Source organism: Gadus chalcogrammus, chromosome 6, assembly GCF_026213295.1.
Source record: "Gadus chalcogrammus isolate NIFS_2021 chromosome 6, NIFS_Gcha_1.0, whole genome shotgun sequence".
NCBI lineage: Eukaryota > Metazoa > Chordata > Actinopteri > Gadiformes > Gadidae > Gadus > Gadus chalcogrammus.
Window position 1 is genome coordinate 9,809,530 of NC_079417.1, and position 14,617 is coordinate 9,824,146.

The 14,617-nt window shown below is 41.6% G+C and overlaps 1 protein-coding gene across 1 annotated transcript in view; it reads left to right on the forward strand.

Annotated features, from left to right (window-relative positions):
- The first annotated feature begins 5,929 nt into the window (after window positions 1–5,929).
- rasa1a (RAS p21 protein activator (GTPase activating protein) 1a) overlaps window positions 5,930–14,617 on the forward strand; it is a 31,434-nt gene continuing 22,746 nt past the window's right edge. The window contains exon 1 of the mRNA XM_056591560.1: window positions 5,930–7,160. Within this exon, the coding sequence (XP_056447535.1) occupies window positions 6,649–7,160 (512 nt within the window). The 5' untranslated portion in view covers window positions 5,930–6,648. The remainder of the gene's footprint in view (window positions 7,161–14,617) is intronic.

Consider the following 14,617-nt stretch of genomic DNA (forward strand, 5'->3'; position numbering starts at 1 on the left):
AAAACCCAAGCTACGTTCAGTCAATTTTAGTAATTTATTCCCTCAACACTTCTTGGTTTAGTTGGCCCTTCCAACAAATTCCTTGAGAGACAGTAAGTCATGGTTCGTTGCTTTCTGCGATCCATATGGAAAACTGAATGCAAAATGGCTGACATATCTGCCATAGTGTCAGTAAAACAGAGACCTCAAATGTGGTTTCTCCATGGGAGAGCCTGGCCCTACCGCTGTCCACCCTAAATACCCGTCTGTGGGGACGCTCCATTATTTGTGCGGTCTTCTCTGGCCCCGATGAGAACTGACAGCACCAAAGGAAGCTCATGAATAACCCAGAGAAGCCTAAAAGCAAAAGGGGAGGGGTGTGTGTGTGTGTGTGTGTGTGTGTGTGTGTGTGTGTGTGTGTGTGTGTGTGTGTGTGTGTGTGTGTGTGTGTGTGTGTGTGTGTGTGTTTGTGTTGGTGTGTTTGTAGGTGTGTGTGTAGGTGTGTGTGTCTGTTTGTGTGTGTTTGTAGCAAGAGAAAAAGGTGTGCATGAAGATGAGGAGAAAAATGGGAGAGGGCGAGCAATGGATAGATTGAGAGTCAAGGACAGGAACAGAAACGTGGAAAATGAGATGCAAAAGAGAAAAACAGAACCAAGGAGATTCATTAGAGAGAGAAAATGCAACATGTCAGTTGAGGCAACAAGAGTTAACTGAATTGGGACCGTGAGGTTTTAAGGTGTGAGGCCCCAGCTGTTGCTCACTGCTGCGTAACACACCACAGAACATTGTTTCGGGAGGACAGGCGCGATCCTAAAGCATTATGGGAGCTGAGCTCAACTTGGAGTCACCTCTACTGCATGGGTGACATTGCCCCATTTAGAGTGTGACCGCAATGACTCATCACCTCATGCAGGGAATCGATACAGGTCAGCAGGCATGATTAAGCAATGAGCCCCCCACCCACTTGACCAAATGATATACATGATATATTATTTACTCTACGTTTCATGAGTAATGCTTTTGGGCGGTTTTCATAAAACAGTGCGATGCAGCACGACCTTGGTTGTATTCACTGTCTTGGCAACAGGATCCACATCTTACCAGGAATGATCCTTGGCAGGGACATATTTCTGTGTCATAATTTGAATCCAGTAACTTGAAAGCTTTAAAAGCTTTTTTGTATCTCCTATCTCCGACACACTTTCACGTCCGTCTGTCTCTCTCGCATAGAATTACACACACATACTTACATTTTGGAGGCCTATATTTCCGAGTAACTTTTAACAGGAAGTGCCTCTAATGACAGCCTCACTCATTGGCCCCTAGAGGCTTGTCGTCCATCTCTCATGGCTCCCTCCCCGGATGGGAATGGAGCCGCCCAGACGAGCGGTGCCAGGGTGATATCATCTGTTCACCAGAATAAAATGCACTGCGCCAAGCCACACTGCGCATTTGGACCCAGAAATAATCAACGACTTCATCAGTTCCCTGCATACTCCAAACCTTTTGCCCATTTGATATCGTGCTTTTCCCCCCAGTAATATTGATCCCATAGAACAAGTGCAATGAGGTTGCCATATAAAATGAGGTTTTATTATTTTTGCTCTGAGCGTGTGCCAAGTAAATCAGGCTTATTAACACGAATCCGTCTGAGTCTGTGGCAGCCTCATCTTGGTCTGCATGTAGCTCGGGCCTCGTATTGATGCTCTTAGTTAGATGGAATAACGTGTGGAGTATCAGATGCCATTCTGTTTGTGCTTGAGTGCTCTTTATTCCCACCAGGGTCCATATGGACAAGCATCCCCTCCCCCCCTCCTCTTCCTGAACAAGATGACAAGAATGCTTTTGCTGTGCAAAATTGTTACCCGTGCACACTTGACAAGCATACTACACATGTTCTATGCATATGGATATTTTGGTTGCTCTTTGATGTATATTTATATTGTTAAACATCCCTTATGTATTTCAAACACACTTTCAAAACACAATACTATGTTTGTTGTGTATGAATGTATTGATGTAAATACAGGGATCTCTTTATACAAACACATCCTTCATAAATATGAATATACATTGATATGTGGATCTTAAATATCCATAGAATGGAAGAGCGATGCTTTATATTATGTAATGCAAAGTATATCCAGTTAGAAACCATATAACTGCAATATAGTATAGTAGTAGTAGTATAGAAAGTAATTTTGCAATGCATATAAAGTATTCAGTTTTTCTTCTGTTGTCATTGATAATGCTTGTAAGTTACATTTACCATAGGCAAAACATTGTTAGTCGGTTGCAATGAATACTCAAAGAAGTAAGCTGTCACTTCCTAATAAAGGGTCAAGATATTCAAATTATGTTAAAACAAAGGGTTGTTTATTCTAAATACAAACTTCCTTCCTCTTGTTTTGAAAGCAAACATGAGTCGGGGTAAATTTAATTTTACTGTCTGGCCACCTGCTGTATAAAAAACCACACATGACATTTAAGAGACAGAGATACAATGGAATTGATTTTGCACAACTTTTTTCCTTAAAATTGTTATTATAATAATAATAATAATAATAATAATAATAATCACTTTTTATTCTACTTTTTAAACAGTGGAATAAACATATTGATAGAGTCATCCACACAATATGTCATAGTTCAGATCCTGATTCTGTCGTAGACATTTGCAATGTCCATCAAGTGCTCACTTCTCTTCAACCACAGCTGCTTTCTGCTCATAGCAAACCTCACTTGCACTTGTGAAAAGGCACACTTTTCTTCCACTGTTATTTCCTAAAGGGTGACTGAGGGGGCCATGTGCACTTACACCCAACCCCCTCTCTAATCACCAGAGCTCTCTGTCCATATGTGCCATCAAGTGGCAGCTGCACGCTCCCCCACTCGATCAAAAAAAGAAAAAGACAAACCACAACAGGAATAGTCAACCCACTTCTCTCTGGATAGTCTTTCTGCTTCTGGCTACTCTTTCTACTTCTTAATGTCAATTTAGGTGAACACACAACATGCTACTTTTTCCTGCCCCTCTGGGAAATACAGTAGACGTTTTGTGTTCTTTTTAACCCTCGTAAAACCAACACATTCGCACAAGTGGCGCTAACAAAGCATAAAATTCAATCCCAACATCTGGTTTGTTGTAATTCACTCCCGGGTTAGAGGAGGTGTTGGGCATAGCCGCCTGCGCCACAAACTCCTCAACTAAAACCAATCATATCAGGCGAGCAGCATACCATTCAGTTTTTTGCAACAGAATTGCCTTCTGCATAAGGCAAGCTGGAGCAAGCGCACATAGCACATAATACCACAAAACAATGAACATCTATCTAACTTCCTTCTCTTCTAACTTCCTCTTTGTCTTCTTTTTGTGCACAGTGTTACTTTCCCATACTGTGTACCCAATATCAGATGCATGTCATTGATACATTTGTATCATTAACTCAATATTAGGGTTGGAGCTTATGTTTTTTTCTACATAACCTCAACTCACACCATCCAGTAGTGTGGCACTCACTCCCTTGGTAAAACGTTCATGTTATTCCGGTGAATTATTATTCACTGCCACTCCTAAAGTGACTACAAGTCCCCCCCGGTGCGCACCAAGAGGGAAAAGGCAAATGGGCATGCGAGGTTCAGCGGCCAGGGATTATAAGTGTAAATATGTGTATTCTACCTGAGGCACTCTTTGCTATTCACACACATAAATAAGACATCATGGGGGTTAGTGGGCTCAAACCCTTCAAGGAGATTAGGATTATGTGGATCAATTGAAGGCAGTCATCCTATTTGACTAAAGATCCTATAATATTTCAAAAATAAGTGATTTGCTCTGCTGTTTTGTGGTGCGTTCAATGGTATGATGCATGAACAATGTTCTATTACGGTTCTTTGCATCAGGGTGTATGTTGATCCTTTAAAACCTAAATAAAGGATGTTTGAGGCTACATGTGAAATGATGCTCTTCCTCATTGTAGGAAATCGGGAGCAAAGTCATCACCTGGCAAAGGGAGCTTGAAAATACATAAATACGGGAACACATAAATAGTAGTTATGCAGCGAAAGAGCTTGGAGTTCATAGATGGACCATACAGTACATGGCAATACATATATATCTATGTATGTTGGCAGGCAGGTAGTGAAATGCTATAGTGTATTGTGACATTGCAGATAATCAAATTGCTTATCGTCATGCATTTACATGGAAGTGCATACCACGGTTTAATATGCAAACTTAGGTGCGTGCCAATGGTTTTTGGGTCTTTACCGCAAAGTGTGTATTTGCGCATGCAAAGTGGCGACCGCATGTCTTAATGTCAACTTGTGTCAGCCTAGGATTTGCACGGTTCACTGAACTTCTGTGCCACAGGAAATGAGGGCAACCAGGATTTTACATAAGGAGGCTGAGTTCCTAGCTTGATGAATGGGAAATGTGCACCTCCCATCCTTAGTATTGACATCAATGTCCTCAACAATTACTTGATTAGAGTCTGTATGTCAGAAGAAAATACATACATTAACATGTAAGTAGTAAAGAGTAAAGAATGCGTTCATCCTGATTAGTCATTATGTGCAACTTGTGTAACCTATAAAGTAATATTACAAATTATTGAAATATGATAACAGAGATTATTAGCTTTCATACATTGAAGTATTTAACACTTGCGGCGACAAGCTTGAAATAGATGATCAGGGACACATAAAATAAAAATAAAACTATTGTATACATTTTGTATTCGTTAATATTGTTTATTAAACTTTAAATAATACAGTATTGTATAAAACCAAATAAAAGTGATGTATTCTGTGAAGCTTCTTGAGCTGACATATTGATATATCTGCTATGCTGCCGTGTACACACTTCGTGTAGGCCAGGGGTGCCCAACCTTTTTTGACCCAAGATCTACTTTTCAAGTAGCCAACCTCCCGAGATCTACCAGCAAACCTACCTTCAAGTGGGGAGGGGGGGGGGGGGGTAGAGAACAATTGTTGACGGGGGGGGGGGGGGGGGGGGGGGTAGAGAACAATTGTTGACGGGGGGGGGGGGGGGGGGGGGGGGGGGGCTTGTATCGTGAACCTACGGACTTCAGTGGGGGTTTCATTCCGTCTGCGCACGGCACCTTCTCAACGATAATCAATAATCTTCCTCCCACTCAGGGTGAAAATGGTAGGTCTTAGCTTGTTTCCCCTCAGCCATGCCAACGTTTAGGAGTGTGTAACTACTGTTGACGGCTTTCAACTGCTGTTAACAGCACATGCGCTACCGCACGTATATGTCCCGCGCAAATTTAATTTTATTTAAAAAAAAAAAAAAAAAAAAATTTTTTTTTTTTTTTTTTTCTTCACCCCTCGCGATCGACTTGGGATCTTTCGGCGATCTACTGGTAGACCGCGATCGACTGGTTGGGCACCCCTGGTGTAGGCTATTTCTACAAGCGTCATGCTGGACACGATCAACATGGTAATCAGACATGTGGGTAACGGGAAAATGGTCATTTGAAAAATGGTTAGAGGGTGCTTTCCTGATGTCATTAGATTAAAAGCATTGATAGAAAGAGATAACACACACGCAAACGCACACATGCCTGTATGGGCAGTCCGTTTTCGTTCCCATGACTACATTGAATTAATTATGCTATTGGTGATTGAAGGAAATGCCTGCATGTTTGCCGTTCTATCATAGTAAAGGGGAATTGGGGATACGTATAATATATATATATATATATATATATATATATATATATATATATATATATATATATATATATATATATATATATATGTATATATATCTTTACATCTATATATATAACACAAACAAATTTAGTTAATAACCAATTTCATAATAATGGTATTGTGTGCTGGTGAGCGCAACATGCTCAGGGCTGCCTCGGCGTGCGCACCGAGCACGCGCCTGTGAAGCGGCGTGGGGAAGGGAGGGAGGGGAGAGAGCAGAGGAGCAGCGGAGCCACCAGCCCCGGAGCCGAGGAACAAGGGCGAACAGCTTGTGTGTACGCAATAACCAAACACGTCTTCTTCCTCTGAACCAACCTGGAGGGGTCTATGTTGTCAGCAGAACCCGCCACCTCCGCGCTTTAACATTACGCGTGTGGATTAGTTGCGGACGCAACACGGATCGGTCGGAACTAAAGCGAAACAAAACAAGAGTGGGGGTGAAAAAACAACGGGAATATACTACTACAACCGTGACAATAAAACAACACTCCTCCAGTACAAGTGGACTTGGGTGACTCAAGGAGAGGACTGAAACAACGGGAAAACTTGATATGCTCCCGACTAGCCTCTCTCGGTATTTAAGTTGAAGTGTTGTAATACTATTTTCGAGTGAACTTTAAACTCAGGAAACAATGAAGACCTAGCAAAGCGAGAACTCATCAAGTGTTTTGAGGACTGCTAGCAATTCCGCTAGCTCGGCTATCCGGTAGCTAGCGCCTGTGTGGCTAAAGCTAGCGCCCGCTAAAGGGGGAAATAAGAGACGCTAGCGGATTGGCTACTTGGGCTAGTAAGCTAAACGTGTTTTCAAGAAACTTTTGGTTTCGTGTTTTTGTCCCCCAGACGGGGAGGGTGCGCTGCAGCGTTTAAGAGGGGAAGGGCAGGTTCCCTTCTGGACTTTCTTTCCCTCCTCCCTCGCCACATTTCGTGAACATGATGGCTGCGGAGGTCGGCAGCGAGGAGACGGGATCAGTGTCAACAGGGACAGGGGTGGCAGGCAGCGGAGGGCCCGACACGGCCCATTTCCCGTACTACTCTAAGTCCACCAGAGTGCGAGTCACTGATCTGGGACCAGTAGTGGAGCCAGCCATGCGCCAGAATTCCAACACCTCTCCAGACTCTCCTCCCGATATGAGCATAATATATCCCGTTTCAAGGGGAGAAATGTCCGCAACAGGGAGTGGTGGGCATTCAATTATTCTTGGAACAAGCTCAGGAACCGTGGGCGGCATGTGTTCTCCCACTTCGGATGACCCAAGTTGCCGGATGTCACCCACATCTTCATGCCCGGATGGGCCGAATCTCTTTCCCCCACTGCCACCCCCTCCTCCACCTCCTCCAGGCTGCGGGGTACTCGGAACGGTGGATGAGAGTGACATGCAAGATGGACCAGAATACGAGGAAGAGGAGGTGGTGTTCCCCCTGTCAGCGCCACCCACGAACCAGTAAGAATATATCAATGGAAACGTCACATTAAATCCTTTTCATTCACATCCACAGTGCTATGTTGTTTTAAAGAAGCGTGGTGGTTACACCCCCTTCCCAGTTTGGCCTGCTCTGCTGCCCCGAATTTATTCTCTAGTTTGCTCCATATCTCTCTTTCACTGACAGCCAAGATGCTTCCTTTGCTCACACAAAATGTACACTAATTTGTTTTTTTGCAAATTAAGTGTCCTCTATTGTTATCTTGTTATTGTTATAAACTCTAGGAAAATGCTAAAATGGGACTGCTGGGAGACTTTACCAAAACACAAATATTTTTTTATTTTATCTTTTCATTTCGATATTTTTATTTATTACACAGGGATAACATATCATGTGCCTTGCTTTAATTCTAAATGTTATACATCGTATACATTATTATTTTAAAGAAGTTGACTACACTCAAGACCTGCTAGATAGTTGTAGAGCATAGCAAGCACATTGTGAACATTTGTCATAATTTTGTTATCAAGTCAACGTTGTATTGAACATTCATGTATTTTAGGCTATTGTACAATTGTGTGTGTCTATAAGCTGGCTAAATGGTCCTCCCATTTGTTACAGTCTCATTAGAGAAGTGCTGAGTGTGTCATTTCTGGCCCACATACTGTGAGATATGGAAGTGGCTGGAGGAGGAGTGTGGATTCAGCTTTTATTTTAGGAGCAACCCTATATCACCCTGTCAGATTACAGAGGAAGAGTAAGGGAAGCACTTCAAAATGTTTTATTCGAATGAATAACCTTTTTTTAAGGGCTGGGTCTTTGAATCAATGTCTTCGAGAGTAGTACCTCTTCGAAAATTACATTATGATACAAGTGTCTGAAAGCCTTAAGAATCTTGTTTTTGCTTCTGCAAGGTTGACACCAACACAGTACCTCAGTTGTCACTTGGGCAAGGATAGTACTTGTTTTGTCTTGTGGTCCGATGTTTATCAGCCACATACATCCTCACACTAAGCACTTCATACTTTTGGAAGGGTCAAGTAAGTCCACTCAGTTTCCCTCAGGAACTGATTGTAGAAAGTAGCTTAGTCGTGTTTTACAGAAATTAGTCAGAAAATTGTCAGAAATTAGATTATAGGGATGTCCCAATCAGTATGTTTCCTCCCAACTGCAGCAAAACTACAAATACATGTTAAGGAGCATACCAGTGCTATTTTGACAATACATAATTATTGGATAATCTGCTAGTATTAAAAAGTTTGATTGCTAGGTCCTGTAATTTTTTTTTTCTGGTTAATTATTTTTCAACATTGTATTGACCAAATTTCCGCTGGCTTATTGAGCATTAGTTCCAAGTTAACTAAATATTGTCCAAATAAACTAGCGAACCTTCATGCAAGCGCTAAAATCAAACCACAGGGACAAAAAGGGTAACAAACACAATTTGTTCCTTATCATGTCACTTGACATTTTCAACACAACAAGGCATGGCACTGACAAACTTGACACTTATCAGCCAATTCGGGTTAGGGCGACATTACAGTCAAACAAATGATTACATCACATTTGCTGTATCTACCCTGTTCTTTTTCGGACGGATATTCTAAATATGATGCATTGTAGCCCTAAGATGCCCCTCCTAGATACCTTTTAGGCCTACATAATGTTCAACCTTTTGTGATGATAACAAATGCGATTGGAAGAAGCCATAAAGACAGGTACAGCGTCTCCTGTTGCTAGAAATGGCACACTGCCCTCATTCATTTGCCCGTTTGGCCAGACCGCGGGGTCTTCTGAAAGGGATATCCGGTTTTACGGGCCTTCGCTGTATAATCTCGACCTAGTTTAGCCAAGGGTCTCCCAGCCTTCTGCATGTCCCAAATGATCTATTCTGACAGCCAAGCCTTCTTCTCTGCAGGGTTACATAGGAACCCAGTGCTCTTGGGCAATATATTACGCATAATCTATTCAACATAGACGTCTTCTATACAGAGTGACAGGATGTAAGGCATCTGAGATGTACTAGGATATTGTAATTACAAAACACTTTTCAATTTTTTTTGTCAATTTCCGTCAATCTGTTTCTAAATATTGTGATGTTTCCTCTTTAAAAAACTTTCAGAATGCAAAATCGGTTTTCAAACGTCCAACGTTGTATTATAAATACAAATGTATAATATCATAGTCCAGTGATGTTTAATCATCATTTCCATGTGATTATTTGCTAACTGAGTGATTATTTACTAGCCTATTTTAGGATTCCTCAGTAAAATGACTCAAATGAACATGTACGATTAAAGTCATGCTACAGGCTAAAACACATCTGATATTGTTAAGCTATGTCTAATGGTGATGTGCAATGCCCCCACCGTAGGCCTTATTTTATATTTTTGTGTAGTATTTCACTTTAAGACACGGCTTTACACAAATTCTGTAGACGCTAATACGTCACACAGAGACATTAATGCAGTAGTTACGATGGGGTTTAATAGGAGAGGATTTCTTCAAATCATTCTAGCGTCAACCAAGTATCAGACATGTATTTTCCTATGACAAGAAATCAGAAATTTTGTAAGAGTACGCACACATTTTTGCTGGGCCAGCAGCCTTGTAAATCAGAATGCACTTCGGCTTTGTAGGAGAGGGGTGTGGTCATCCCTGCAGCTACCGATCCATAGCCTTGTTCTAGCAGGAAACAGCATGGTAGTTACAGTTAACCTGGCCGATTTAGTCTGTTCTGGCGGCAGAGAGCACAGATATCGTGGATGCATCTAGGTTTCAACATACTGTCCCGGACCAGTCAGCCAGCCAGCGATATACTCCTCTTTTTTACTTTGAGCGTAAACTTTCTAGCCTAAGCTATAGCTGCATACCAAAGTGTATCATGGTGTTTTAGCCTGGATGATGTAACTACCTGAGGTATAATTCCCATTTAAATTTGGTCCTCTTGAAGAGAGTGAACCTATCCATGTCCAGTATCCTTGCACGTACATCAGCCTGCCTTTAGGGAATAATATGATGCAGGAATTAGTTATGAAGATGGATTATGCAGGACTTCTTTCACATACACCATTACACAATTGTCTTCTTAAGGCCTCTTGCTTGGACGTAGACAATTGCATGCATACAGTTATTATCACATCTATGGTTGATGGTAATCATATATCCTGTGTGGACCAGCAGCACTATTATAAATTGGAAGCTTAATGTCCAGGGAAGGCAGTGCCTCATCCCCTCCTTTATGGAACCCCTATAACACACCGGCTACTAAGCGTCTTAGAGTACCATATTAAGCGCTATATAAATTTCATTTATTATTATTATTATTATTACTAATGAGCCAGTTATATTAAAGTGGTTTAAAAACGCTTGGCTTTAAAGGCTGTATTATGCAATGCCTATATGAATCTCAAAATGGCAATTTGTTATTGTTCCAAATATCAGTTTGATATATTGTATGGTCCTGGGCTTAGCACTTTTGTGTGACGCCACTGGGAGAATGTTGTGTATCTGTTTGTGTGTGTGTTTATTCCGTTGAGCTTGGAAGACTATTCACAACACTTTAAAATACACAATGGCTGTTGCAATATTATTCATGCTATAAATAGCTTAACAAAGAGGTGAGAGTGAATTCCAGGTTGCTGTATGGAGTTTTTCTCTTTCCCGAATAGAAATCGATGGTCTACCGCCTAATCTAAAACAAACAACCTGCTGGGAAACAAGTAGTTGATTTTGAGTTTCCACGAAGATTATAGAGGATTTTCAATCCTAAGTGGCTTCCCTTAAGGGTGTGTGTGTGTGTGTGTGTGTGTGTGTGTGTGTGTGTGTGTGTGTGTGTGTGTGTGTGCGTGTGCGCGTGCGTGCGTGCGCAGTTGAATTTTGAAGTTGAAGCTGTGTGAATGCATTTGCTCGATTTTGTGGATTAGGCCTAACTGTTGAAACATCTTTGGAACCTGCTAGAGCACACACACTTCATTATTGCTATTTGTCATGTGAGGCAAATACAGTTTATTGTTTTTTTACAAAACATGGATCAAGGCACATAGCCTAACTTATGTGTGTATGGGCTACATTGTTTGTGACTATTTCCAAGCTAAGAAGAAAACCCCTAGCTAAGAAGACCACCGACAAAATTTCTTGTCAACAGCACGTCAATGTCAGGATAATAAATATAAATGTAAAGGTATTTTTGGCCTTGGCATGGACTAAGTCATTGCACCGATTTGATGACATGTGAGCTCAGCAGGACTGTCTTTTACTGCCCTAAGCCTTTGAGATTCCTTGAATAGTCAGAACTAAAATACAGACTACTGCTGCTTTTGGAAAATGTGTAGTATTTTGGATCTTAATGGTACAATGGTCACATGGTGGCCTCACTAGTAAAACCTTTTGGCCGATGTTATGTTTTCATATCAAGCTTTATTACATGGGCTATTTATCTTGTGGACCTGTTAATCTAGGCATGTTCATGGAGAGCTCTGGTTTGTGCATTGATAAGGCCTAGACTATGTTTTCCATGCATTTCCAACATGTTACGCAATGTCCTGTCATGCCCCTGCAATACCCACCACCCCTTGTCTTTTCTCTACTGCATCCTGTTTTCCATACTTCTGGGCCACACATTGTGGCCTTTGCCGAATCCTCACAAGCATTTGTACTTGACTTTGACAGCGCCCAAAGACTACAAATATATACCATACTCATTTTAATATTCAATTAAATTGAATGAAGGAATTCCAACGTCTGATTTTGCTGTGTTTTCATTTCAGTTACTTTGTCATTGTTGCGTCTGAAGGAAACATGCTTTCTATTTACATCACTCCCCCTGATTTGCTGACTGTTGACTTCAATTCTTAATTAATTCAGACTAAAGTGAGGCCATATAGCTATGATCTGCTTCAATGGCATTGTGCTTGGCTGCCACCCTGGGCAGGTATCTTCGCATTCAGACTAACCAATGCTTGAGATGCATGAAGGGTCTTGTCCCATTTCCTTCCCCATTTGTGTGTGTCAGCCAGGTCCCTGTTTGCTGTCACTCTGCAGCCTGACTCAGGTAACACACTGTTGAGGGTTGTCATGTGTAAAAGCACAACAGTGTTTCAGCTGCTGCCACACCATGCCATAGTCCGCCCCCTTCTTCTTTCTTTCTTTCCTCTGTGGAATCTCTAACACACAAACTTAGCTTAGTAGTTAAGGAAAAACTATTTGCATAATGATTGCTCGGTAGGTTTTTGCTAAGCCTTTGTTGTATTTACATTAGAGGACCTCATTTATTAATTTACAGCCAAAAGAATGAATCTTTGTACGATTCTTCAAAATAACAAACCTGGTCTTGATATTTTCTTTGGACGTGGGTCTACACAGGTGGCAGTAGCTGGGCTCTAGTCTAAATTGTAAACTATTCAATGAGGCATGAATGCCAACAGTATTTATGAGACCACTATTGCTATAACAACATGTAAAAATGTTTTTCTTGTTCTCTTAAACCCATCTATGTACAGGCTTCTGGACCGCAATCTATGTTGGTCCAGGAAATGCGTAATTTAAGAATTGCTAATGTGAGAAAATGCAAACAATGATGTCAAGCAAAATTGGATTATATCAGCGTTGCAAGCTTCTATTTAATGCATAGAAAAAAATGTGCCTACTCAAACAAAAGCTTAGCAGGATTACCATATCTAATGCAACAATCTGATGTTTAAATCCATATCTAATTTTGTCGTCAATATGCTTTTCTTACTTTATTCGTGTGTGGTAAATTTGGATATTTTATGTGACTCATCGATTTGTTGAAATTGATGAGCGCTACCAAGTCAATTCTGGTCACTGTTCATACCTTTTACCTCTTTCCGTATATATAACTAACTTATGCTTAGGTACATAAAATGTTGGGTGGGAGAGACAGAGAGAGAGAGGGAGGAAGAGGTACAGAAGTCTTCTTTCAAATGGGAACAGAAGGAGGATGAGAGAAGCAGATTTGTGGCCATCCGGTTGGCCTGACTTCACTGATAAGGCTCCTCCCAACATATGTGATGTCTCACATCCCTCCCGTCCACTGTCTCGTTCGGTCCCATTCCGCTCACTAGCACACGGAGATGGTTGCGTTAGGGCCACCACAGCTCGTTCAAAGCAACATGCCCTGGAAGGATCTAAGCTCAAGACCGCTTTGTTTTCTGAACCAGAGTTCTGACGTTATTCCGCAAACTCCAACTTACTTTCAACCCGACCAGCATCACTAGCAACAGCAGCATCAGCATCAGTGGTGCGGCCGCCTCCTGTGAGATTGCCGAACGTGCACAAAGGAGATGCAGCGCAGGGCAAAGTCTGAGTAAGTGGGGCATCCTGCCCCTGTCTCCACTTCCCTGGTAATTTACCCTTCCCTGCTTCTTGCTGACTGAGAAGCTGGCGGAAGCAGTTTGACACTCTCAAATCCATTGTATCTGTTTTTACGTTTTGCATATTGGGTTATTTTATTGGTATGTATAGATCTTTTAAGTCCTCTGTGTTCTTCAAAAGGCACAATTCTGCTGGTGGCTTTTTGGTTACATTTTGTTTTAGAATGGGTTAAAATTGTATTGACAGTGGAGATTCTAGTGACATTTTCTTCATCGCAATTGCATCGCACAGGACGAACCTACACAACTAAAACTGCACACCAAAACTATATTGATTTATCCGTCATTCCCCTTACCAGGATTGGTAAAGATGGCCATTGATCCGAAGAAAACATGCACAAGACTAATGTAAAGTAATGTAATTCCATTACCCATTGACTCTGAGATCTGACAGGTCTATGGTTATGTTCGAGACAGAAAATAATGAAAAAAAAAAAAGGGAGCAAAGCAGTGCACAGGGCAGCTTAATGAGAGGGCTAGACAGAGGTTAAGATAGAAATTGAGAGCCGCTGTTCATCTCAGTCTATTCAGAGCAAATAATGTCTTCGGCCCTCTGCCTCTGAGACCTGGCGTCTCTTTCAGATCCCTGGCGTCTCTTTCAGATCCCTGCTTCTCTCGTAACTTCTACCCCAGCCCCCTCCCCACACCTGCCTCTTGATTGAAACCTTTTTTAATCTGAACAAAACGGAGCAGAAAGGTCCATTCCCGATTTATACATGCTGAAATAACATGCCTGTTTATCAAGCTATTGATTTGGTCTAGGGCCCGACCGATGCATCGGCCTGCCGATTTAATCGGCCGATTATAGCCTTTTTGAAAATAATCAACATCTGCCAAAAAGACGCCGATTACAACCGATTATTGTTATTTATTATTATTTATTTTTTAGAAATGTTATTGCGCTTAGTATCCTGCAGATTGCGCTCCTACTCGCCTTGCTAACTAACAACTTTAGCTGGAGTAAAAAAGAGGAGATTTAATTTTACCGTACAACATGAAAGCACGCTCGCTCAGGCAGCTGCGCGCTCACCTCACCAATGTACACAAGAAGCGTTGTTTGAGCATGTTGTGCCTGTTTTTCT